General features: G+C 52.6%; 1 protein-coding gene across 1 annotated transcript in view; it reads right to left on the bottom strand.

Moving 5' to 3' along the window:
- LOC140896510 (uncharacterized) overlaps positions 1–25308 on the bottom strand; it is a 346326-nt gene that overhangs the window by 95657 nt on the left and 225361 nt on the right. Inside the window, exons 7-10 of the mRNA XM_073308434.2 lie at positions 11065–11142; positions 9299–9382; positions 8661–8807; positions 3122–3205 (exon numbers count right to left, since the gene is read on the bottom strand). Of these exons, the coding sequence (XP_073164535.2) occupies positions 3122–3205; positions 8661–8807; positions 9299–9382; positions 11065–11142 (393 nt within the window). The remainder of the gene's footprint in view (positions 1–3121; positions 3206–8660; positions 8808–9298; positions 9383–11064; positions 11143–25308) is intronic.

Raw genomic sequence — 25308 nt, 5'->3', positions numbered from 1 at the left:
CCTGGGAAGAGAGAGAGAGAGGATCCCTTCCTCCCACCCTCTTTCAGGAGACCCCCAGCAATTTTAGATCATGGGAATTATCTTCTCCTTGCTGGCCCAGCCAGAGTGATGGAGTCCCCAGAGGGCTGCTGCAGGGTGACTGAAACAGACAGAGACCTTCCCAGCTCAGAAGCACTCAGAGGAAGTGCTTCCAAGCAGCAGCCTCGGAGATTTCTGTTAAACACTCCTAATCTCACAGAATGACAAGCTGTCCAGCCCCTTCCCTGTCTGCACTTGTGACCTTGCCACACTTTCAGGGTAACTGCATCTGTACAGGCCCTGTGTGGTCCACTCCAGGAGTGCACAGCCTGGTCTCAGGTCTCCAGCTGCCACCTGTCTGTGGGTGGGACCCTTGTCCCAGTCCCTTCTGGCTGGGGGTTCTCGAGCTGCCCAGCTCCCTGCCTTATACTGTGATATCCCTAGCAAGCCAGCTCTGTGTAACAGAAAGTGTCTGAGCATTGCTTCTCCCCCAGAGCTCTGAGCAGGGCTTGATGGCCATTACTGGTTACCACTCAGCTCTTCCTAAGCACACACTTTGATCCTTAACGTTAAAGCATTACAGGGAAAACCTGTAAAAACAATACACATTCCTATATGCATGCTAACAGCTACCCAGAGGTCAAAGTCTTCCGTGAAGGTTGGGCCCCCCTTGGACCAAAGGTCCTGTCCAGTTGCTGGATCAGGAAGAAGGCCCTAAGTCAATGTAAACGTTGCCTTTTTATATCAACGTCCCTTTCTTTGTTAGTTGTCTCTGGAAAACCCAATTTGAACCAGTCCATGCAAGCCTCTGGGGAGGGGGAACATCCATCTGTGTGCCAACTATGTGATTCACCTTAATCACTGGTGACTGTGTTTGGTTCCTGGAGGAGCAGTGGGAACCCTCCCCCTTGGAGCTGCATACAATCCCTAGCCCACACTGACACAAAACTTATTACAAGATGGTCCCCAAAGACATCACAAGCAGGTGCAATATCTGCCACACCCTTGTTACACTGGGAAGATATCTGGCTCTGCCTCTCCCTGCTTCACAGGTCACTGGGAGAGTTCATGGAGGCCAAACTCAGCCCTCACTCTTGGCCTCTCCAAACCAGAAGACAGGGAATGCAAAATCTGGGGCCAGACGCCATGGACAGGGAAAGGCCTAGCTAGCTGTGCCCACAGACAAAGAGAGACTGAGATGGCCCTCCCTGAACTGCAGAAAAGGCAAGAAGGGGCAGGGGTCTGTATGGTGGGACCAGCTTGGTGCCCCTACATCAGAGAGGAAGTCGGTACAAGCAGAGGGGCTGGTTGATGGGACCTGCCTGTGCTCCTACATTGGGGGGGGTTACAAGCGGGGGGGCTGCACTGCGGGGTGGGTACAAGCGGGGGGGCTGCACTGCAGGGGAATGAACTCTCCACTGATATAACAAATTGGTTCGGTTTCTCTTTCAGTGCAGCAGCACAGTCTCCGAAGGGCTGCCAGACAGAGGTGGGCATGCCGCACTGGGAGAGCCCCTGGGGCTGAGGAGGGAGGGCAGAAACGATGGTGTGGTAGGTACGCCAGGGGGCTAGTGGCTCTCTGCTAAGTTTAGCGCCCAGCTGTACAATACTGGAGGCACCCGTGGTACGAAGGATGGTTAAATCTCTGCACTCCTTGCACATTCCCGGGAGCTGAAAAGCTTCATCTGCCCAGACTAGAAGCTCTGCCCTTCCCCTGGCCGCTCCTAGCCTGCACAGCTGTCCATTTCCCAAGTAATGAGAATGGAGTTCCTCGAAGTCCCTGCCTGGTGATTTATCCAGGTCACAGAGAGGACAGCTGGCTAACTGAGGTTAACAGCTTTCTTGGGTTCATTTCAAAAAGACATTAGCATGGGGCTGTATTAAACAATAATGTGCCAAATCCTGATTCATGCACCTGGCGAGCTCCCTGTCAGGCAGGGGGACCCAGCTGACAGGCAGGGCTGAGCTGCTCGCCTCGAGGCCAGGCCCATAATTCATGCTCCTAGTGCTCAATTACATCTGACATGCCAGGCCTTGGCTCCGGCACCTCACCCAGCTGAAATAGCCCTGAATGGGCAGTCCCGAGCCTTCACCAGTCAGGAGTCAGACCCCCCCACATCATGAGACAAGCTTCGAAATAACAAGTTTAAACAAATGGGTGTTTTTCACCCGCTCCCGCAACCCCCGTTTGTGTGTGATCAGATCAGGGTCACAGTCAGGCCTCACGGACAAAACCGGAAACACAGGCCACCCTGACAAGAGGGGACCTTTGACCTCTGCTCCCCCTGGGCTACGGGGAGCTGCCAGCCTCGGCTCTCAGTACCCCACCATGCCCACACAGCTGCCCCCTCATATTCTCCCTCTGGGCGACTTCATGGTCTTCTGCCCCCCACCTGTCCATATATTAGCTGCCCTCATATTTCCCTCCCTTTTCCCTCAATCTCCTCCACTTCATGCTATCCGCCTCAGCCTCTGCTCTCCCCTGTACCCACATCTTCCTCCTGCTCCCCCTCACTCCCTTGCACCCCTGGAGCTTCCCCTACACCCTTGTACCCCTCCTGCTGTCCCTCCTTCCCCTACATGCCATCCCCTCCCGTCCTTCCCCTGCACCCACACACCCCCATCTGCTGCCCTTCTTTCCTTCACCTGCACCCCCAGCCCTCCTCCTGCTTCTTCCCCTGCACCTCATACCCCTTCCTGCTGTCCTGCCCATCCCTTCCATTCCCCCTCCTTCCACTGCACTCCCTTACCCCTTCCTGCTCCCCTTCCTTCCTTCCCCTGCCATCCCACAGTCCTCATCCGGCTTCTTCCCCTGCACCTGTGTACCCCTCCTGCTCCCCTTCCTTCCCCTGCACCCCGGTCCACCTTCTGCCCCAACATTTCCCAGCTCCCACTCAGGCCGTCTCCTACACCCAACCCTCCCCTACACTCCCTCAGTCCGACTCCTGCCCCCTACCTCCCACTATGCCCCCTCGATCTGCCTCCTCCTCCCCCCAACTAGTCCTTATCTTCTTTAATAACAGGTCTATTTACATGATCTCCATTACTACTCAACTGTCCTATTTCTAACAAGCTTGTCTTCTATACACTCAGGCTGTCTTACCTCTAGCATCTGCTCAAGCCGATGGCCTTGTAGAGCCTCATTCTCTCCTGCTACCTGGGCCAGACACACATTACACTCCCGAAGCTGAAGAGAAAGGAAACATATTAGACATTCAGCTCCACCTTAGAACATAAGAACGGCCGTACTGGGTCAGACCCAAGCTCCATCTAGCCCAGTATCCTGCCTGCCGACAGTGGCCAATGTTAGGTGCCCCAGAGGGAGTGAACAGAACAAGGAATCATCAGGTGATCCATCAAGTGAACACTCATCATCATACCAACAAATCAACTGCATGTCTCTGCAAACCATTGGCAAGTGCAACTCATGTGTCCTTAACACAACCCACACATCCCCCTATTAATCAGTCCTTGAAGGCTCTGTCATACAGGAAAAAGGGGTTAACAGCAAGGTGGTTAAGTTTGCAGACGATACTAAATTACTTGCGATACTTAAATCCAAAGCTGACTGCGAAGAGTCACAAAACTGGATGACTGGCAACAAAATGGCAGAAGAAATTCAATGTCGATAAATGCAAAGTAATGCCCATTGGAAAACATAATCCCAACTATGCATACAAAATTATTGGGTCTAAATTAGCTGTTACAACTCAAGAAAGAGATCTTGGAGTCATTGTGGCTAGTTCTCTGAAAACATCCACTCAATGTGCAGTGGCGGTCAAAAAACTAATAGAATGCTAGGAGTCATTGGGAAAGACAGAAAATACCACAATGCCACTATATAAATCCATGGTATGTGTATACCTTGAAATACTGCAGGCAGTTCTGGTCGCCCCATCTCAAACAGGGTAGATTAGAATTAGAAAAGGTGTAGAGAAGGGCAACAAAAATCATGAGGAGTGTGGAGCAGCTTCCATGTTAGCAGGGATTAAAAAGACTGGGGTTATTCATCTTAAAAAAGAGACTGCTAAGGGGGACATGATATAAGTCACTAAAATCATGACTGGGGTGGAGAAAGTGAATAATGAAGTGTTATTTATCCCTTCCTATAACACAAAAACCAGGGGTCACCCAATGACATTAACAGGCAGCAGGTATTTCTTCACATAGTGTACTGTCAACCTGTGGAACTCCTTGCCAGGGGATGTTGTGAAAGCCAAAAGCATAACTGGGTTCAAAAAAGTATTAGATAAGTTCGTGGAGGATCAGTCCATCATTGCCTATTAGCCAAGAGGGTCACTGATCCAACGCCATGCTCTGGGTGTCCCAGAGCCTCTGACTGCTGGGACTGGATGATAGGGGATGGATCACTCGATAACTGCCCTGTTCTGTTCTCTCTCTGATGCAATACAGCACCCAGGCATGGAGTTAGGCCAGCACAATGATAAATAATGCAATGAAGTGAACTCTGCTCTAGTTAGGACCTACAATCCTGCAGAATGCGCCATGCACCTTGGATTCCAAGGCCCTGACCAGTGCCATGATTCTGCACCAGATTCAGTTTGCCACATTGTCTAGTGCCATAACTGTGCTCGGTACTTTACAGACAAGTAAGGCAATGAGGTTCCTGGCCGTGGTGCTGACAATCCAAACAGGGCAGATGATCATGAGAAATGACTGCAGACCTTAGGGCTCAGGTATGGGAGGAGGAAGACAACAGAAACAGGCCGTACAGCAGATCATATTCCTTAATTTCTCTTGTATATTTCTTATTTTCCTAGCTAGCTATGTGAGGTGTTTTATGGTGCCTATCACCATTGGGTCTGAACTGAGACTAAACAAAAATGGGGTGAGCTGTGTTGGTTCCTGCGCATAGAGGGCTGTTTGAATGGCATGCTGTTCTTCCTCCTTTTTAGTACTTACTGGTGCTATTCCAGGTGAAAGTCTGGTTTCAAGGGGGAGGGATGTGGGCCCGACATGGTCTTACCTGTTCTTGAGAAAACACAAGCTGCTTCCTTCCCTCCACCCCCCTTTCTGATGAACAAGAGCAAAAACGAAGCTAAGTCCAACCCAAGCATATTCTGCAGCCCCATTCCACCCCACGTCACAGGCTTGTCCTCACGAGACTGTGCAAACCTTCTAGCTCTGATCCCTTTTCTAGGGAGCTTCTGGCCTCCCTCCTCTCCAATCTCCAGCTCTCTAGCCTCACCTCACCAGGGTCCCAGACAATGAACCAGGCACGAGGTCTGACTCCAAACTCTCCCTGCTTCTCATTCTCTAAGGCCATTAGTATTGTAGTCACAGTCCCTTAGCAAAGTCTGCTTTCGGGACTTGTCTATGTCTACTGTCCAGCCAAATTCTGCATCCACTACTCGAGGCATCCCAGGAACATCCCCAGCCAGGAACAGTCTCTTCAGGGCTCCTCCCTAGCCAGTATGCTTTGTTACCTCTTCCCAGTTCTGCTCTCCTAAGGGCTCCGTAACAAAGCCCACTCAAACATTCCCCTTCTGTTTGGCCTCCTCCAAGGCCTCTTCCAAAGTGTCTTGACCAGACAGAGAGAACTCCTATCCCTTTCCTTGTAACTCTCAGTTGAGAAAACTAAAGCCTGCTCCTTTCCAGGCTCCTTCTAGTCTCTTCACTGGAGACACCTACCAACAGCTCCTGCTCCCTGTAGATCTCTTTCCACTTGGAAGAAAGGGAGTTGTTTCTGTTCCCTTGCTACCCTTCCCAGCATTCCTGCCAGCCACACACTCCCCAGGTACCTTGCTACAGGAACAGCGTAGGGCTGGACCACAGACTTGCAGATAATCTGATCTCTTCTGGCAGGATTTCCACAGTTGTGGTCCTGCCCTGAGAATGCTCTGTCCCATGCTCTGTGTGGGGTGTAGAGCTCTGGCATGCCAGTGGAGCGAGGTGTCCAAGCGTGCTCCAGGCTTAGGAGATGAGGTGCAGGATGGTGAACCCTGCTGGGTTAGGTTGGGGTCTCCCCAGAAGCAATAAGTCCTGGAGTTAATAGCCTGTTTTCATAGATTCAAAGATTTTAAGACCTCTATAATCACCTGGTCTCTCCTGCTACATAGCCTTGAAGTTTAGGACAAGAAGTCTGAACCTGATGCTGTGAAGGAGGGGGATCCACAGATGGTGATCTGGTCTCGTGGAGGTTAGAGAGAAGGTTAGAGAGAGCACCCCTGTGGTGCTCTGCAGGGGTGAGGAGGCACAGGCCCAAACATGGCTTTCTGGACTCTGTCCAATAGGAATGATTAGAGCCAGCACAGTGCTGTCCTCTTCACTCCCACAAGCTCTCCTGTGTACCATCAATGCCACATGATCAGTGGCTTTATCCTTGTGTATTTGCTTCGTATGTTATGGCGAACACACGGGCAGGGCTAGGAAGCACTGAGTGGAGCGGAGAGAAGAACAATGTGTGGAGGGCTCTGCAGGAGCAGAGGAGGAGATTCATGCAGAGAGCGAAGGAAGTGCTCCAGGCATACAGGGTGCTGTGAAAACAAGCACAGAGGCACACATGGGAGAGTAGAAAACAATAAGCATCAGAGAGCCAGGAGAGAGCAGAGCATAAACTGCAAAGCGAGGGTAGAAGACAGGCTGAGCAACGCCTTTCCCAGCTCAGGTGGCATTCCAGGGGGCTACCCAGACTCACCAGAACAGCCAGAGAGGGGCTGGAAGGTGTGATTACTGCAGCCCCACAGGCAGCCCTGAAAAGGGGGACCAGTGCTAGCAGCTTTAGCTGAATGGCTTGTTCAATTAAACATGGAGCTGGAATACGATGATCACTGGGCCTGGGGCCTGGCCCCGCGCGACCAGAACAGCGGGGAGCCCCCAGCCCTGCAAGTCTGGAACGGCGGGGAGCCCCTGGACTGGGGCTGGGACAGTCTGAGGGGATCACTGGTGGAGCTGGAATGCAGAGATCACCGTACTGATTCTGAATGCTTGAACTCCAGGCAACCCTCCACGTTGGTGGCCAATGACACAAGCAGAAGCACTCGGTATGCTGCATTTGAGTTGGGAGTTTCACAGCATACGGCTCCTGAAACCCTGACTGTGAGCTGGAATGGCCATCTTCCCCTCCACCTGTCACACCATACAAAGGAGCCAGCATACGTGAGCCATGAAGGGCAGAGGAAGTAGGGAACGAGACAGAGTATCAGCAGCCAGCCTGATTCCCCTCCCTCCCCCCGCATACACCGACACAGACTCACATTTATAGACAGATGCACAAACAGAGAAACGTGCACACACGGATACACTCACAGACTCACACACATGCAAACAGACAAATTCACACATCTTCACACAATACATGCCCCAGAGCTACTGACAACCAGAGAGCAGGGCTGCAGCATGCGTTTCCACCCACATTTCTGTACACACACCCCCATGAACGACTTGACAGCAGGAGGAGCAATATCCCATTACACTCCTGTCCAGGGCCAGAGCAGCATCACAGCACCACCAAGCTACTTCAAATAAAACAAATTCCATTTTCTGCTAAAAACTCTGAAAAGCTGCCATGTTCTGGATAATCCCTGCTGTGGTTAGCTCACTCTTGTCCAGCAAGCAGGGACCTGATCCTCTGGAGTTTAATCTTCTAGTATTTGGAGCGATTTCCTTATCAGTTTGTTACACAGGCAGACCAATTGCTCAGGCTTATGGGATGCTGAAAGAGAGCAGCACTGGGTCCAATGGGTCACATGGTCAGGTTCAGCAAGCAGTCCTGCAGTACACAGTGGGACCAGCTGCAGACTTTCAGCACTGGCTACCATCACACCAGAGTCCACTTGCCATATTGATTCAAATGATGGCTGTGGTCAATATCCTTCACAGCTACTGGAACCTGGAAAGCCAGCAAGCGCGGAACTCCGTGGCGGAGGTGCCGGTGGAGGCTGCATGCCCTCCCCAGCTGGAGTCACACACTGCAGGAATAAGTTGCCTAAGCAAAGGGTTTGACTCCTGGAAGACTCTGAAGCACAGTGCCTGCTAACAGAGATCTGTAAGGGCAGGAAACCCAACGGATACAGGAAGGGGAGGAGAAAATGCTACAAGGGGACCCTGGGGCTACAAAGGAGCTAGGCACAAATACTGCCCAGCAGAGAGGCTGTTGCCAGGGTCTGCAGCAGCACTGGGAGAGTTTCATTATAAGGATGTGTATCTTCTGAAGCAAATTAAAGATTTCTATCTCAGGGAGCCAAGACCAATATATCTGAACAAGCCTCATCCTGGCTGACCACTTACCACTGTTACCACCCATTAGGACAGCTCCTTCCCAGGGGTGCAGTCCCCCTCCTGTCCTCCACAGGGCCACCCGATTCCTCACTCTGAGTGGATTTGACAGCAGAATGCAGGGATCAATACCTAGGACATCTGCTCAATTGCAGCCACTACCCCTGGAGTCAGGGTTTGGGTAGAGTGCATGGCTGCAGCCAGCAATGCAGCAGTGTCTCTCCCTTGGTTCCCCATGCTCTCCCTTCCTCACTGGGAGCCTCCACTTTCAGATCTTCAGCCCTTTCTCATCCTGCATCATTTGCACGAGAATAGAAGCATGTCACCACTGCTGGTTTAGGTTGCTAGTGCATTAAATAAAGTTACGAACCAGGCCTATAGAGCTGGAGTGGAGTCTTCCTTACCTGCCCCTGGGATTCCTCCTGTAGCCTGCCACTGGCCTCCAGATCTTGTTTGAGCTGCTGGATCCGGCTGCATTTCTGCTCCAGTTCTGCCTGCCTCTCCGTCTGCTTGGTCTGCAATTCATAGATCCTCTGCTCTTGAGCATCCAGCTATTGACCCGCCCAGGGAAAGAAAGAAAAAATGGAAAAAAAAATCAATTAATACTAAACGGCTTAACAAAACCCTGAACAGCACAGGCCTGATGCTACTGGGGGTGGGGACTGAGGGGAGGAGAAACACCCCCCACTAGCTGCAAGAACCTGATGTTCTGGGGACAGGAAGCCAATATGGTAGGTGCGATTTGCTAGCACGCCAGCCGCAGTACTGACATGTCCAAGTCAGGGGAGGCAGGGAGCTGCAGACACTCCTCTGAGGGACACTTGCCCTCATCCCTTCTCAGGGGGAAGCTCTACGGAGCCTGAACAAGGGACAGAAATAGAAGGCAATCGCGCAAACACAAAGTTATTTAAATAAAACAAACAGCTCCCAGCGCTGGCTACGTGTTGCAGCTCCAGGCTGCTCTGCTGTGTGCTATGGAGTGCTGGGGCACCCTCCTCTGGCATTGTCTGCACAGAGAAAAGAAAAAGGAGAGCCTTGGTACCTCGGCGGCCAGCCCATCCCTTTTGTCTTGCAGGAGCAGGAGCTGGCTTTGAAGAGTCCAGACTTTTGCATCTCGGCATTCCAGCTGGAAAGTGTTTACATGGAGAGGGAGAAAGGAAGAATCATGAATGCCAACCAGTGAGCAATTATCATGACAGGACTAAACACTGATCCCCAAAGCTAGCTGTGTGCAGGCCCCATCACCGACCGGCATCTCAGATGCTGGGGACTTTCTCTGGACAGGCCAGGTGGAAGTGGTGGCAGTAACTAATTCCTCTCTGCAATGGCCAGGAGTGACTTCTATCGCTGGCAGAGCAGACAGCGACTGGGAGGCAACAGATTTTGCTGGCCACAGATCCTGAGAGTTTTTTTTAAACTCAGCATTGGGAAATCCTCTGCAGTGATTGGTCAGTAGCATGGCAATATCCTGACATGACAGCTGGGGTTGGAACTACTTTTGTTCCTTGTCCCTTTCTACAGGTGATATCAACGCACCTCATTTATTGGGGTCTGGGGTGGCCCAGAGGAAGGCTTGTTTTAGGAGAAAATAGATTATCCTCCGTGATCTAGTAAGGCTAAACAAATAATGCACATTAACTAAATATAGTAACAGCCTCCCAAGCACCAGGTCACATGAGAGGAGAGACATGGGGTTTAGAAAGGACGTGGTTGCATCATCCTCCCACTGGAAATTAGCCATGGATAGCTCCTGCCACAGCTTCTCCCACTCTCCTCTCTCCAGCAGGGAAGGATACAGAAAGCTTCAGCCTCACTAAGCTCACCCACTCAAAGGCTTCCCATAAAGAGAGGGCCCCAGGCATGATGCACTTACGCTCAACCACAGAAATCTCTTCCTAGAGCTAGTGAAGAACAAAGGCCTGGACAAGTCCATGAGCGCTGAAATGCCCAGGTCCCTGCACTCTTGCTTCTTGTCCAGAGCTCCCCCTGCGGAACTCAAAGCACTCTCCGGGTCCCTCACCGTGCTGTATGGCCCAGAGCGGCATGTTGGACCCACAGCCCCTCCCAAGGTCCCCACTGCCCTGTATAGCCCAGAGCTCCCCTGCAGAGCCCACAGCACCTCAGGTCCCCATCATGCTGCATGGCCCAGAGCTCCCCCCGTGGGGCCCACTGTCCTGTACAGCCCAGAGCTCCCCGCCGTGGGGCCCACTGCCCTGTATGGTCCAGAATTCCCCTGCAGAGCCCACAGTACCTCCTCAGGCCCCCAGTGCCCTGTACGGCCCAGAGCTCCACATGGCTGAACTCAAACAGAGGACAGTGGGGGACAAACAGCCACAACATGGGTCCCAGCCCAAAGAGCAGTGGTGGAAGGGGAACGTGGAAAGAGACACGCTTGTGTCTGCAACAGGAATCAGATTCTCTCCCCCAGATGTCAGGAGTCAGCCTTGGCTCACAGAGCTGTAACCAACAGCACTGCTAAGGAGGCTGCATGTCTGTGCTGCAAAGGCCTGCTTGCATCTGGAAGGGGTGCATCTGCAGAGGGGCTCCAGTTGCTGCCCTGAGCCCTCCGTGCAGGTGCCCCACAAAGATGTGCCTAGCAGCTCAATCAGCTCCATACCTTGGCGTAGCTCTATAAAACTAACACCACCAGGCCAAGTAAGGGGCAGCACGCCAGGGCTTCCTGTGCCGCCAGGCTGAGAGATCAAGCCCTGGAGACTGGGGTTTATTGTTAAACAAGGCTGGTATCTGATCAGGGTGTGCAGCTCAGGCTGGTCTCTCTCGACACAATTAGTCCCCAGGGGCCTTTACCTCTGTTTTCAGGAACTCAATGGTTTGGGAAGACGAGGGGAGACTTTCACGAGGATGGGATCCTGGAGCACTGCTAACCTAAAACACAACATCACGTAGGTTAACAGCAGGCACTGGCTGCCAGGCTGCTCAGACAGACAAACAAACAGCAGCAGTTGGCTCAACAAAGTACATTGTCCCAGTCACAGCCCAAGGATGAAGCACCGAGAACATGCTCTCAGCACTACACTCTGGCCAGCAGCGGGGGAGAGGTGGCAGCCCCTCCCCAGGGCCAGCCTTTTGGGATCTGACACATCACCCCCTTTGGAAACAGAGCCCAGTCATGCCTCCTGAACTGCGCAAAGCCCAGCAGCAGCTGTGGCCCCTGGAGCCAGCCTGTGAAAACTTCCACTCCAGGCTGCAGCCTTTTGGAGCACCCCATGCTGATGTCACTAGTTTCCTCATCCCCTGAGTGTCTGAAGGTTTCGGTTGCCCTTCAAGTGTTTACAGACTAAACAATATAGGACTGAAATATGAGTGACAAAAGGCCTCCAAGCTCCCATGTTGCAGACACCTCTGCCTGGTTGCCATAAGTGTCCCAAAAAGGAGAAATCTCTCCCATCTCCCCACTTGTGCCAACCAAACTCTCCCAGAAGAAATGGCTGCCCTTCCCACCCCTGACTCCTACTGGGCTGAGGAATATCTCGCTCTCATTGGGCCCCTTCTCCCCCCTCCCCGCCCCAACAGGAATCTGGGACCCAGAAAAGGATGCCCTTCAACCTACTCACCCTACCATGGGGCAGAAAATCATAGACTAGCCAGCTCCCCCAGAACCCTGGCTGATTTCAGGAAGTGCCCTACCTAAAAGAAGGGGGTCTCCTGGCAGCCACACTCCCAGGCCCTGGCTGCTCAGAACTCTGGGATTTTTGTCTGGCTTAGCCAATGTCTGGCCTCACACAATGAGCTCACTAGTGATTCCTGCTGAACACACAGGCAGTCTGCACCCTCCCTTCCTGGCATGGCTGCAAGTAAGTACACAAAGAGCAGAACTCAAAACTTTTTGCACTGTCCAGCAGACAACACGGTGGGGGAGACGCAAGCTGCAGAGGCATTGGCTATGGTGCTCCCTTTGTTCACCACTTCCACCCTCACCGTTATTACTGGCAACAACATGTGTGGTCAGTAGTACCTAGAAACCTGACCCAGGCCATTGTGCCAGGCACTGCACATACCCAGAGCAAAAAGAAAAGGAGGACTTGTGGCACCTTAGAAACTAACCAATTTATTTGAGCATAAGCTTTCGTGAGCTACAGCTCACTTCATCGGATGCATACTGTGGAAAGTATAGAAGATCTTTTTATACACACAAAGCATGAAAAAATGGGTGTTTACCATTACAAAAGGTTCTCTCTCCCCCCACCCCACTCTCCTGCTGGTAATAGCTTATCTAAATCAAGTTGGGCCATTGATTATCATACACATTGTAAGGAGAGTGATCACTTTAGATAAGCTATTACCAGCAGGAGAGTGGGGTGGGGGGAGGTATTTTTTCATGCTTTTTGTGTGTATATAATAAGATCTTCTACACTTTCCACAGCATGCATCCGATGAAGTGAGCTGTAGCTCACGAAAGCTTATGCTCAAATAAATTGGCTAGTCTCTAAGGTGCCACAAGTACTCCTTTTCTTCTTGCGAATACAGACTAACACGGCTGCTACTCTGATACCCAGAGCAGTGAGTTTGTGCCTTCTTCTGGCAGCCTCAGCCCCCTTTTGCCCCAGGGCACTATGTGCCAAACCTCCTCTCTTGAAAACCCACTTCTGGAAGCTCCCAAAGGCAAATCCATGTCAGTATTGTACCAGCTCTTCTCCCACTCTGCCACGCTTCCCGTTGCCTCCCCCAAGGTATTGCCAGTTAGCATTACCCTCTGGGGGCTCCCAGGGTACCCTGTCTGGGGCAGGCATTGTGCGTCTTTGTGCCTCATGCTGCCAGTGTGTTACAAACAGGCCCACGTGGCAGCCCACACTACCCCCTCCCCCACCAGGCCCACTCAGTCCCCTGCACAGCGGTTGAAGAGCTCTGGGGAAATCTAGCCAAATCCTATGAACATGTTGGAGACGGCCTTGAATGCACCCAATGGCTAAGATGCGTTTAATTAGTAACTATCTGACTAAATCTAGCTAGAATTCATATAGTAATTAAATGTTAATTGATTAATAAAAATATATTTACTGAAGACTGTCACCAAGTTGTCAACATTCAATAAATACATTCATAATTAATTTGAATATTATTAACATAAAACGATTTTAATATCTAAATTAAATCTGTAATGGAGCCACCATCATCATAATATCTTGCCTTCCGCAAAGCTGTAATGCTTTAGTGCAGCCTTATGCTACACACGCACAGCCCATTACAACTACAATGGGAAACAGCTGGAGTTGCACAGGTAAGCACTCAAAACCCAGCAAATGCTAAAACCCTAAATGGCTCCAGGGACACCACTGTGTGTGTGTAAATCTGGGATCGTGATCTACCAAGCACCTCTGTGAACAGCCAGAATCGGAGAGGACTTGCGAGATGGGGGTGCGATGTGGAAAAGACAGTTCCTGGGACAGATGCCAGGCTGTCAGGCCCCTAGAAACATAGAGGATTTCCTTTTATTTTGACTGTAACTAAGCCAAGGCTCCGCATCTAGATTATCTTGGGCTGAGTTTAGTACTAGATATGTTCTGCAAGCTAGTTCTTTAAATATGGTTTTCAGTCTTTTCTGAATCCTGAGACCAAATCCAGCCAGAGGGGTGACTTGTGCAGAGTGCCTCAAAGAGAGAAACTGCCCCTAGAAGGGAGGGGGTTCTGACATCTCACCCTAGTCAGAGGCCTTGATCAGAAGGGCATGGAAGAGGGGACCCTCTCTCAGACCCTTTGTTGCACACAAGGAAGTGGTTCTGACAAACACAAGGCAGGTGGCTATCAGCCAAACAGCAGTGGTTCTCAACCTTTCCAGACGACTCTACTCCTTTCAGGAGTCAGATTTGTCTTGCATACCCCCAGTTTCACCTCACTTAAAAATTGCTTGCCTACAAAATCAGGCATAAAAATACAAAAGTGTCACAGCCACTAGTACCGAAAAACTGCTGACATTCTCATTTTTACTAGATAGTTATGAAATAAATCCACTGGAATATAAATATTGTACTTACATTTCCTTGTGATACTGAGCCTGTTTTTCACTTGTGAGCCTTGTCTGAAGCCCAGGCCCTGCTGCCTGGGGCTGAAGCATTTAACTCAGCTTTGCAGGGGGCTCCGGGCAACTGCTCTGCTTGCCATCTCCTAATGCCAGCCCGCCATTTGTGACCTCCCTAAACCCATCCCATGACCACCCGTGGGGCTGTGTACCCCAGGCTGAGAAACACTGATCTAGATGAGTGGAGTACTCCCTGGAAGACCGCTGAGTATACCCAGAGGTACATGTACCCCTGGTTGAGAACCACTGCCACAGAGGACACACGGGGTTAGCGGGTGCAGGCACCAGCCTCATCATGCATCCAGCAAACTCAGGCATGGTCCACCAGCCTGTGGCTTTGAACCTACTCTGTCCTTTCTTGCATGTCACAGGCCTAACGAACATCCTGCAGTTTTCTGGAGGCTTGGCCAAATCACAGGGCCAAATACCAGCCATGATTAGAGGCCTAGAGAGACTTCTGTAAGGCAAGAGAATGAACAGACTGGAGTTTTTACCCAAGGTGAAGAGGTATAGGAAAGGGGATATATTCGAGGGATACATAATAAAGAAGGCTGTAGAGGAAGTAGCACATACACCTCTCTCATAAGACTAGGACAAGGGGACAGTCCACAACACTCAAAGGAATCAGACTGAACACTGAAAAAAGAATTACTTATGGACACAACACAAATGACCTGTGAAACTCACCCCCACATGATATCATTGAGGCCAAGAGCCTAGCAGGACTCTAAAAAGGAGAGGACATCTGGATGGATGATGGGACTAGCCGCAGTCACATTAAAGAGTTAAACTGCGCTGGGACTCCTGCTTCAGGGCATCTGAAGGAACATGGAGATGGAGCATCTCCCTCAGCAGGACCCACCATCTAGTGTTCACACACAGGACTGTCTTGTGCCTTGAGCTCCTGTTTTACAGTCCGAGGCTCTTTCATCCTAATGAACTGCACTGCGGAGTGAAGGGTTCAGCCGTTCTCAGACCAAGTCTCCTCTGAGGGTTAAGGGAGCCTGCATGGGAGAGGACTAGCTGCCTTTTGTGGCCTACAGGGTGGAGTTTGGTAACAGAAAGTACAGCACAGATAAACTATTCTGGGCAGGCGGGGTGCATTTCAACTACAGCTCCAAACAAGCCTCATGGAGGTCAGGTTAGGGTGCACCAGCCAGGGGCATTGAACTTTATCTCCCAGACTTTCCCTGCTGTGCACGTCCTACTCCCTTGGCATGTGGAATAATCCACCTGTGGCCTCACACGTGGATTGTGCAAGGAGAAGTGGGGTTACCATAGCAGCTCTCCCTTACCAGAGTCTGTCACAGGGGGCCACAGGGCAGGGGGCTGCAGGTACCATTTTGGTCAGAGTTAGACTAAAGAGTACATCCTGCAGCACTGCCAGCCTGGGACAGTCTGCCCCTCTCCTGCCAGCCAGAGACCTGAACAGTCACATGTTGCCCACCTTCCCCTCTTCCCCATAGAAACAGGAGTCCATTTGCTTGCTGCAGGAGAGTCGGCGACGTGTTTAGGGCGAACATTCCCCCCACTCCCCTTCCTCTCTCGTTTAAGTGGAATCAATTGTGCCATTTCTGCTTTGCTTTTCAAAAGCAATTACTTTCATGTCATTTCTATAGACATTCACAGAGAGCGAGCGAGCGAGGGCTTGATTATCCATCCCCACCCTCGTCCTGTGGCTTCCGCAGCGGCGAAGTATTAAATTCAATGAGGTGTCTATGGGGCTGCAATGGTTTCAGGTCAGAGATGCTATGGAAAGCTGTATGCTGCTGTATATGTAAATGGATATATTAAAACCACTGATGTCAACTTGCAACGCTCATCTCCTCTGCTCTCGGGTGATCAAAGCTGATTGCTGAGGCAATTACTGCAAAGGGAAGGAAAATCACGGCCTCCTGCTCATCCCTGAGCTGCTGGAGTTTAATTGCTTAGTGTAGCTGAAGCTGCAGCTCCATCTCCCTTGTGCGTGCACGCACACACACACACACGTGCAAGCATTTCACACAAGGAAATACACACAGGAATGCTCAGTTTTGGTGAAGCAAGGACAATGAGAAGCACCCCAAACACACGGAGACCACATGAAAAATAACCATGTTTTAAAATGAATAAGCCACTACAGCAGGCAAGCAACCAGAGCAGCAATGCAGGGGGGAAACCATAGCTGCAAAACACAAGCTCACAGCAGCAGCCTCTCTCATGCTCTACCCCTTGGATCCAGAGTCACTGGAACACAGAGCCCTTTCATAAACGGTAGGAAATTAGGCCTCCCAAAACCATGTGAAGTAGGTCAGAGTCACTACCGAAGGAGAAGCGTGAGGCACGGCCAGTGTCCTACCCCCGTGAGTCCTGACTCCCAGCCCTGCTATCGAAGCACTAGATCACATTTACACTTGCTTCAGCAAAGGGTGCAGCTCAGTCAGTGCTGAGGACAGTTTAACGGCAAGCAGAGGGCAAAGACCATGTTCAGCACCACTGCAGAAAGTGTGGGTAGAGCGGAGCCATGCAGCTGCAGCAGCGTGTCCACCCAGTGTCAAAAATGGGAAGCTTTCCGAAGGTCTGTCTACACTGCAGTGCAAGGTGTGACTGCGGCACGGGCAGACAGGCCTGAGCTAGCTGTGACCTAGGCAGCTTGAATGGCAGAAGCAGGGGCTGCGTAAACCTACCCAGGACCCTGGCTGTGTGCTTGTGTAACCCATGCCTGCTTGCAGGGGCGGCCGGATTGTATAGCTTTTGGTGGTGCCCATCCCCCACCACCTGCCGAAGGCTCTGGGAAGGGGTTTGGGTGCAGGAGGGATGCGGGGTGCAAGCTCGAGGAGGGAGTTTGGGTGCGGGAGGGGTGAGGGGTGAGGGTCTGGGATGGCATTTGGGTGCAGGAGGGGGTGCGAGAGGGGCTGTGGGGTGCAGGCTCTGGGAGGGAATTTGGGTGCGGGTTCTGGTCTGGGGCAGGGGGTGCTTGGGGTGCAGGAGAGGGTGAGGGGTGCGGTGCTTACCTCGGGTGGCTCCCTAAAGTGACTGGCACACCCCTCTGGTAGCGGCTCCTAGACGGGGGGAGGGGAGGGGAGTCTCTGCGGGTGGCTGCCCGTAGGCACTGCCCCTGCAGCACCCATTGGCCACAGTTCCTGGCCAATGGGAGCTGCGGAGTCGGCGCTCTGGGTGGGGATAGACCTGGCCCCGAACATTGGTGGAGCTGGGCACCCAGGCCCTGAATATTCCTGGAGCACAGGCACCATGGGCCCGTATAACTCGCCGCCCCTGCCTGCTTGGAGTGGCCCTGTCCCCCTCTAGTGGCCCCTAGGCTATCTAGAGATTGGAGAGTCTGCTACAGCCTTGGCTAAGAGACCTGTGGCTTTTAGCTCATGCAGTAGAGGCTCATATACTAAGCTTCAGCGGTCCCAGGTTCGATCCTGCCCACCACCAACCAGGGCCTGCCGGCGTTACGCTTGAATGGCTAGGCCATGCTGCCATGGCTTCAAAGCTACTGTTATTCGAGCTCGCTAGATCAAAGTTAGCTCGAGTATGTCTGTACATGCTGCACTCACCCCCTGATTGCAGTGTAGACGTACTGAGTGCCGACCAGGCCTTAGGGCTTGTCTACAGTGTGGACTGCAGGGGTGTGAACTGCAGACACCACAAAGTGGTGTGCTCTCACTGCCCCACGTGGACACCACCGGCGTGAAATAAAAGGCGCCTAGTTTGCACTAATACAGTCCTCGCGCATGCCAGCAGCGGGTTCGTGGGACACTGCGGTGCACGCTGCAGGTCACACCACGAGAGTCCACTCTGTGGCGCCATAGAGGGTTAGTCTAGGCGCGTGTCCACCCAGGGCAGGGAGTGCACAGGGAGCGAGGGGTGGACTCAAAGCAAGCAGGCTCCCCCACAGTCACTCCCGGGGGCACCCACACAGCGCGCAAGCGGTGCCCCCAGGGGATTAGCCTCGTACGTGGCCAACGTTCACTCAGCGACCGTGCAGCAAGGCCCTGTGCGCAGCAAGAGTCCAGGCAGGGAACTACTGCGGAGCAGGGCGTGTGCGCCAGCTGCCGCTGGCTTCTCCCTAAGCCCCGGGAACCCACTTCACACGCCGTTAGTTCAACTACAGATAGCAGGTATAGGGTTAAACCCGAGGACAAGAATCCAGCGCCCAGTTAAACTATGCACACAGACACGGCACGCACACGTGGCTGGTGCATGCGCATGTGCACACGCAGGCTGACCGCTGAACACGCACACACACACGCACGCGCGCACACACACACACGCAGGCTGACGACTGAACACGCACGCACACACACACACACACACAGGCTGACCGCTGAACATGCACATGCACACACACACGCAGGCTGACCACTGAACACGCACACACACACACGCACACACACATGCAGGCTGACCGCTGAACACGCACACACACACGCACGCGCGCACACACACACACGCAGGCTGACGACTGAACACGCACGCACGCACACACACACACACACGCTGACGACTGAACACGCACACGCACACACACACGCAGGCTGACCACTGAACATGCACACGCACACACGCACACACACACACATGCAGGCTGACCGCTGAACACGCACACGCACACACACACGCACACACACATGCGCAGGCTGACCGCTGAACACGCACACGCACACACACACGCACACACACGCAGGCTGACCGCTGAACACGCACACGCACACACACACGCACACACACACGCAGGCTGACCGCTGAACACGCACACGCACACACGCACACACACACACACGCAGGCTGACCGCTGAACACGCACACGCACACACACACGCACACACATGCAGGCTGACCGCTGAACACGCACACGCACACACGCAGGCTGACCGCTGAACACGCACACGCACACATGCGCACACACACACGCAGGCTGACCGCTGAACACGCACACACACACGCACACACACACACGCAGGCTGACCGCTGAACACACACACACACACACACACACACACACGCAGGATGACCGCTGAACACGCACACGCACACACACGCAGGCTGACCGCTGAACACGCACACACACACGCACACACACACACGCAGGCTGACCACTGAACACGCACACACACACGCACACACGCACACGCAGGCTGACCGCTGAACACGCGCACACACACGCACACGCAGGCTGACCGCTGAACACGCACACACACACGCACACGCAGGCTGACCGCTGAACACGCGCGCACACACACACACACACACACGCACAGGCTGACTGCCGAACACGCGCGCACACACACACACACACACGCACAGGCTGACTGCCGAACATGCACACACGCACGCACACACACGCACGCAGGCTGACCGCTGAACGCACACACACACGCACATGCAGGCTGACCGCTGAAGACGCACACGCACACACACACACGCAGGCTGACCGCTGAACAGGCACACGCACACACACGCGCAGGCTGACCGCTGAACACGCGCGCACACACACACACACACACGCACAGGCTGACTGCCGAACATGCACACACGCACGCACACACACGCACGCAGGCTGACCGCTGAACACGCACACGCACACACACACACGCACACGCACATGCAGGCTGACCGCTGAACACGCACACGCACACACACACACGCAGGCTGACCGCTGAACACGCACACGCACACACACGCGCAGGCTGACCGCTGAACACGCACACACACACGCACACACACACACGCACAGGCTGACTGCCGAACATGCACACATGCACGCAGGCTGACCGCTGAACACGCACACACACACGCACACACACGCAGGCTGACCGCTGAACACGCACACACACACGCACACGCAGGCTGACCGCTGAACACGCACACACACACGCACACGCACGCTGACCGCTGAACACGCGCACACACACACACACACACACGCACAGGCTGACTGCCGAACATGCACACACGCACGCAGGCTGACCGCTGAACACACACACACACGCACGCGCACACACATGCAGGCTGACCGCCGCACACACGCACGCACACGCACGCGCACATGCAGGCTGACCACTGAACACGCAGGCTGACCGCTGAACGCGCACATGCACACACACACGCACACACACATGCAGGCTGACCGCTGAACACGCACACGCACACACACACAGGCTGACTGCTGAACACACACACACACAGAGGCTGACTGGTGAACACACACAGACACAGAGGCTGACTGGTGAACACACACACACACACAGGCTGACTGGTGAACACACACACGCAGGCTGACTGCAGAGTATGAATTCCTGATTTCTAGTTCTCTGTTACACAGGAATGTATCTAATTTCTGCATGTTGATGCACTAAGCCTTGGAGAGCACTGTATCCTAAAATCCATGTGCTATCCGTGTGCATTGGTTATCGAGGAGGAGTGAGCTCTGCACTGCATGTTTACACATGGTCTGAGGAGGAGCTACCTGGTACATACTAACCAAAGGTCTATGACCAAAGTGATGTGTTAAGGTCATTAAATCAGAGAGAAAAGACACCAAAGACCCTACCTTCGTGGGTGTGGGAAGAATATGACTTTGGAAGGACGTCATTCCAAAGACAATCAACTGCCGTGTGTGGATGAAGGACTTTTGGGAGAACAAAAGATATCTGAGCTATACAAACTGGGCCAGTTCTAGTATTCCGGAGTCTGGTCTCAGACTATGCCATGCTGAAATGCTAATGTAAACTGGCCCTTGGGAAGAGTCTGTAAGATTGTAGCTACACTCACATTTTCTTTAATATCTTCTGCTGCTGCATGGTGCGGATGTTTTACCACAGCGACATCTAACTCCGCTCAGAGAAGGTCACAATGTCAGCATGGTAAAAATGCTTGTGTCCCATCTACACCAGCACTGCTGCTGATGGAGATAATGCAAAAGTGGGGAGTTACAGAATTGAGCCCCTTTAAGGCCTTGTCCACATGAGGAAGTTGCACTAATTTAATTTGGTTTTTACTTATAGTGGAGCAAACCCTGTGTGGATCCAGTCTGAAATAAGAGTGCCCACATAGGGGTCTGTACCAGTTTAACTAAAATGATTTAAAAATCCGATTTAACCTAAAGTGGTGCAACTTTCTCATGTAGACGTGGTTAATAAAGGACTTGAGCTCAGACCTGGATGTGAGCCTCACGTGACAAACTGGGAGGAACACACAGTTGTACATGTGCGCACACACTTTCGTCTACACTGAGAAAAGGAATGGTGTCCGAGAATGTGATAGCAAACGCATTTCCAAACACTCCTTAGTGCCATCTACAGACTGATGGACATGGAGCCGCTGTAGAATAATTTACTAATCCTGTATGTTGGCCTGCTTATTGGGATGTTTTCTGTATGAATATATTGGGTTAAATTAACAGGACTCTTGGGAAACAAGCAGAAAGGCAACACAATGGCTCCAAATAAAATCCCCGTCAGCAAACACACAAAGGCTGTTAATGGGAAAGCCACTCCCCCTGAGCCAACCAGACTGGCTTGGGCAAAGAGGGCCAACAGCTGGGAATGGAGAAGAACAAACAGCTTTGGCTGACGAAGAAGTGACACTCTCTAGGGCGCAGTAGCTGTTGGGGAACCGTTCAGATAGATTGGCACCCACTGGGCGTCTGAAGAAACTTGGCCCGCTGGACCTGCCAGCACAGGATGGCAATAACCCTTCTGATGAGATAGACAGGCGTGCAGACTGTTTTTAAATCCTCCTCTCTAAATGCTTTGTTCCTACTGCTAAAATAATCCATGCTGTGGTTTAAGCAGGCTGGCTGGTCCCTGTCGCCCCACTGCTCCCAGACTCCCGAAGGGAAGGACTGCAGGTGTCAGACCTAAGTCAGACATGGTGGATAAGCCTGGTGAATTCACTGGATGCGTGCAAGAATGGCATGATTCCACCCCAGCAGATATAAAGGCCCGAGGCCTGACACTGGAGGAGGCATATACAGAGAGACGGTGGGAGGGTAAGCGGGGGCAGAGATGTGGCTTGCCCTGTACCATACAAACAATGGCATCAATATTTATAAGAGGCGTGACCTGGATATGTTCAGCCCTGGGGTTGGGGGGCGCCCTCATTTTCCCAAGGTAGACACATGCACAGAATCTAAAGGGTTATAGTTTCGATGGTGGGGATCAAACCAAAGGGCTTTCTGCATCGTGAGGCAATTCCTTCTGAGACGGAGCGTAGGGCCAGGGAGCCTGATGCTTCTGTCAGTTACTTGGGGGTTCATCGCAGTAACTCCTGGATGAGAATGAAGCTGCACTCGTGGGAGGCAAATCAGGCCCTACGAATTTATGTTCTGCTTCATTCTGTGATTTTCTCCAATACATTTTGCTCTATTTCAATGCCTGCACTGAGCTGAGTGACTGTCAGTGAGGACAGGCCCTGCCAGGAGCCTGGCGCAGAAGGAAAATGCACTTGGAGTAGAGATGATGGGCAGAGGGGAAGGAGTCACAACCCCTTCCTCAAAAGCTACTCCACAGAAGCTGGTTATGGAGAGGGGAGATACTCCAGCTGCCCCGGTCATGTATCAGAAGCCAGCAGTCAAGCCCCAGCACTGAGTATTTGCAAAATAATAAATGGGGGACCTTTTTGTTTCCCTGCTGGCTTTGAGCCACAGCCAGGAGAGCTGGAATGGCCTTTTCCTTGCTGGTTAGGGCTGAGATTCTGCCACTGCCACGTGACTCTAGCTGGTGTGAGGCTCCCTCTAAAGCCCTGGGGCTGGCACCCCTGGAGGACCATGCCCTTCTTTAGTGGCAGACATGCACAGAGCCCTCCCTGCTGCACTGGATGGGTTTGCCAGGCTCCTGCCACGCCTCCTGCTGGAGCTGGATTTTCAGTGGAATGATGTGATTCTCTTTTACAAGCTGCCTGCTCTTTTCATTTAGCTCAGAGCCCCTCCCCCACCGCTGCTGCTGGTTTTATTCAATTCAGCACTTGAGGGAACTGCAGATGAAATGGCTGAATCTAAATGGCCAGTGACAGAGCTATTCCCTGCCTGACCTGCCCAGCCAGAGTCCTTGTGCACACGGCCGCTCATGCAGCCCCGTGTCACTGGAGCAGCACTAGCATGCTCACCAAGAAGATCCCAAAGGCCCCATTATTTGCTTCTCACAGCAGCCCGCACTTGCACAGCCAGGTAAATGAGCGGCAGGTGTGTGCCTGAATGGGGGAGCGTGCCAGCGGAGAGGTTCTGCCAAGGAGGGGGCATGGACATCCCTCTGGAGCAGCACAAGGTGCGACAGCCCCTTGCCTGCCTGTGTTACAGAGAGACAAGGAGGGCCCTGATTCTGCTCATAGGAGCATGCCTGACACCCCTGACAAGTGCGGAGGCGAGGTGCGGGAGGTCATCTCTGTTACTGGACCAAGTGCTGCTGGCGAGATATTCCCTCCCCCCGTCGTCTCTCTAATATCCTGGGTCTGGCACTGCATACATAGTACTGGACCGTGCACAGAGCACAGCCCCTTCCTGACCTCCCAACCCCCAGCACACAACAATTCACAGGCAAATGTGCGGGCACAACAAGGGTCCCCCCCAGTGTTGGGCACAATTGGCAAAGCTGAAAATCCAGCCCACGTCGTGGGTGGTGGAGGGGTGGGGGAGAGCACCACTGCACTCCTCCCACCTCCTGGGCAGTGAGGGGCAGGGAAGGTTCCCACTGGCTCCATTCCCTGGCAAGGCACAAGACAAGGCTCTTCTATGTACTCAAGCCCTTCCCGAGGAGCAAATCCTGCCCCCTCATCGGTGCTTGCAGGGCTCTGCGACAGAAGCAAGGGGGGGGGGTGGCATTTCCAATCCACTTTGCACTTGTGCTGTTTTTAAACCTATCAATGCACTGAGAGCATGGGGGAAGGGCAGATTTTCAGAACCAGCAGGAAGCTGATGTGCTTCTTTGCCATGCACCTGTCACACCAAGGAGATGGCACATGCACAAACCCCATGGGCAGGGAACTAAACAGGGTACTCCAGACTGAGCAGCTGTCAGCTTTCCTTTCCCCACTCAGATCCACACTTTGTCCCCTTTGGGGTCAGAGTCTGGAAATTACACACTGGGACCTGGCTGTCACCTGAAGTGCCAGGCAACTTCTGAGAGTAGAAAACCACTGCCATAAAGAGAAAGGGGAGCTTTGCAAATTCTAATGGTCTCCTGCTACTGTCACCGAAGAGTAATGATTTGGATGCTGGGCTGCACAGACAAATAATGTTGTGTGACTGCACCCCCAGCCTGGCTTCCCCCAGATTTCATTCCCACCCTCTGCAGGAAAGAGTGACTCAGGGTGGGGAGGGGGTGCTGGAGTCAAGTTCTTTGTTAGGGAAAATGTGCAAGCCCCTCTGTTTCCATTTGAATGGCATTTCATTCTGTCCAGTTCAATGTTTGCGGATCGGTTCTGCCATCTGGAAAAGCTTTGATTAAACCTCCTAATTTTCAGCTAAGCTTTTCCTTTCTGTAGGGCAAGCCCTTGACCTGAGAACATAGCAAAGTGGTCGAAAGGAATAACAAGGCAAGGAGAAGGGAGGTGCAGGGGCTGGGAGACAGCGGAATTAACTAGAGAAGACACCGTGCAGTTGTCTGGCAGCTGCCCTGCCAACTATTTACCAACCTTAGAGCTCTGACTCCTCAAAAGATCTCCGAGTCTCCTCCAGTGCCTGCCCACCTGTCCATCACCAGGCTGCGGGCCAGGCCCAGAGGCCACAGCTACTCAACATTTGTTTGGAGGGCCCTGCCCTGAATCAGCTCCTTGGTACCAGAGTCCAGCTAGGGTTGGCAAAGCAGGAGCTTCTATTTCCTTACAGGAGAGATTTTAAGACCCAGAAATATAGTGTGTGTTACACCCAGCCTGTAAGGATCACAACAGATTCCACCACCGTCCTTCTAATCTCATGAATGTGCTGAACAGCAGCAATGACTTAATCCAGATTTATATCATATGACCAGGAGCAGAACCTGTCTTCTAGAGGGACAGTGACCCCAGACCCCAGCTACTGCCCACTGATGGCA

Source organism: Lepidochelys kempii, chromosome 12 (genome assembly GCF_965140285.1).
Source record: "Lepidochelys kempii isolate rLepKem1 chromosome 12, rLepKem1.hap1, whole genome shotgun sequence".
In the NCBI taxonomy this organism is placed as follows: domain Eukaryota; kingdom Metazoa; phylum Chordata; order Testudines; family Cheloniidae; genus Lepidochelys; species Lepidochelys kempii.
The sequence above is the reverse complement of the archived record's forward strand: the minus strand, read 5'-3'. Positions and strand labels throughout refer to the sequence as shown.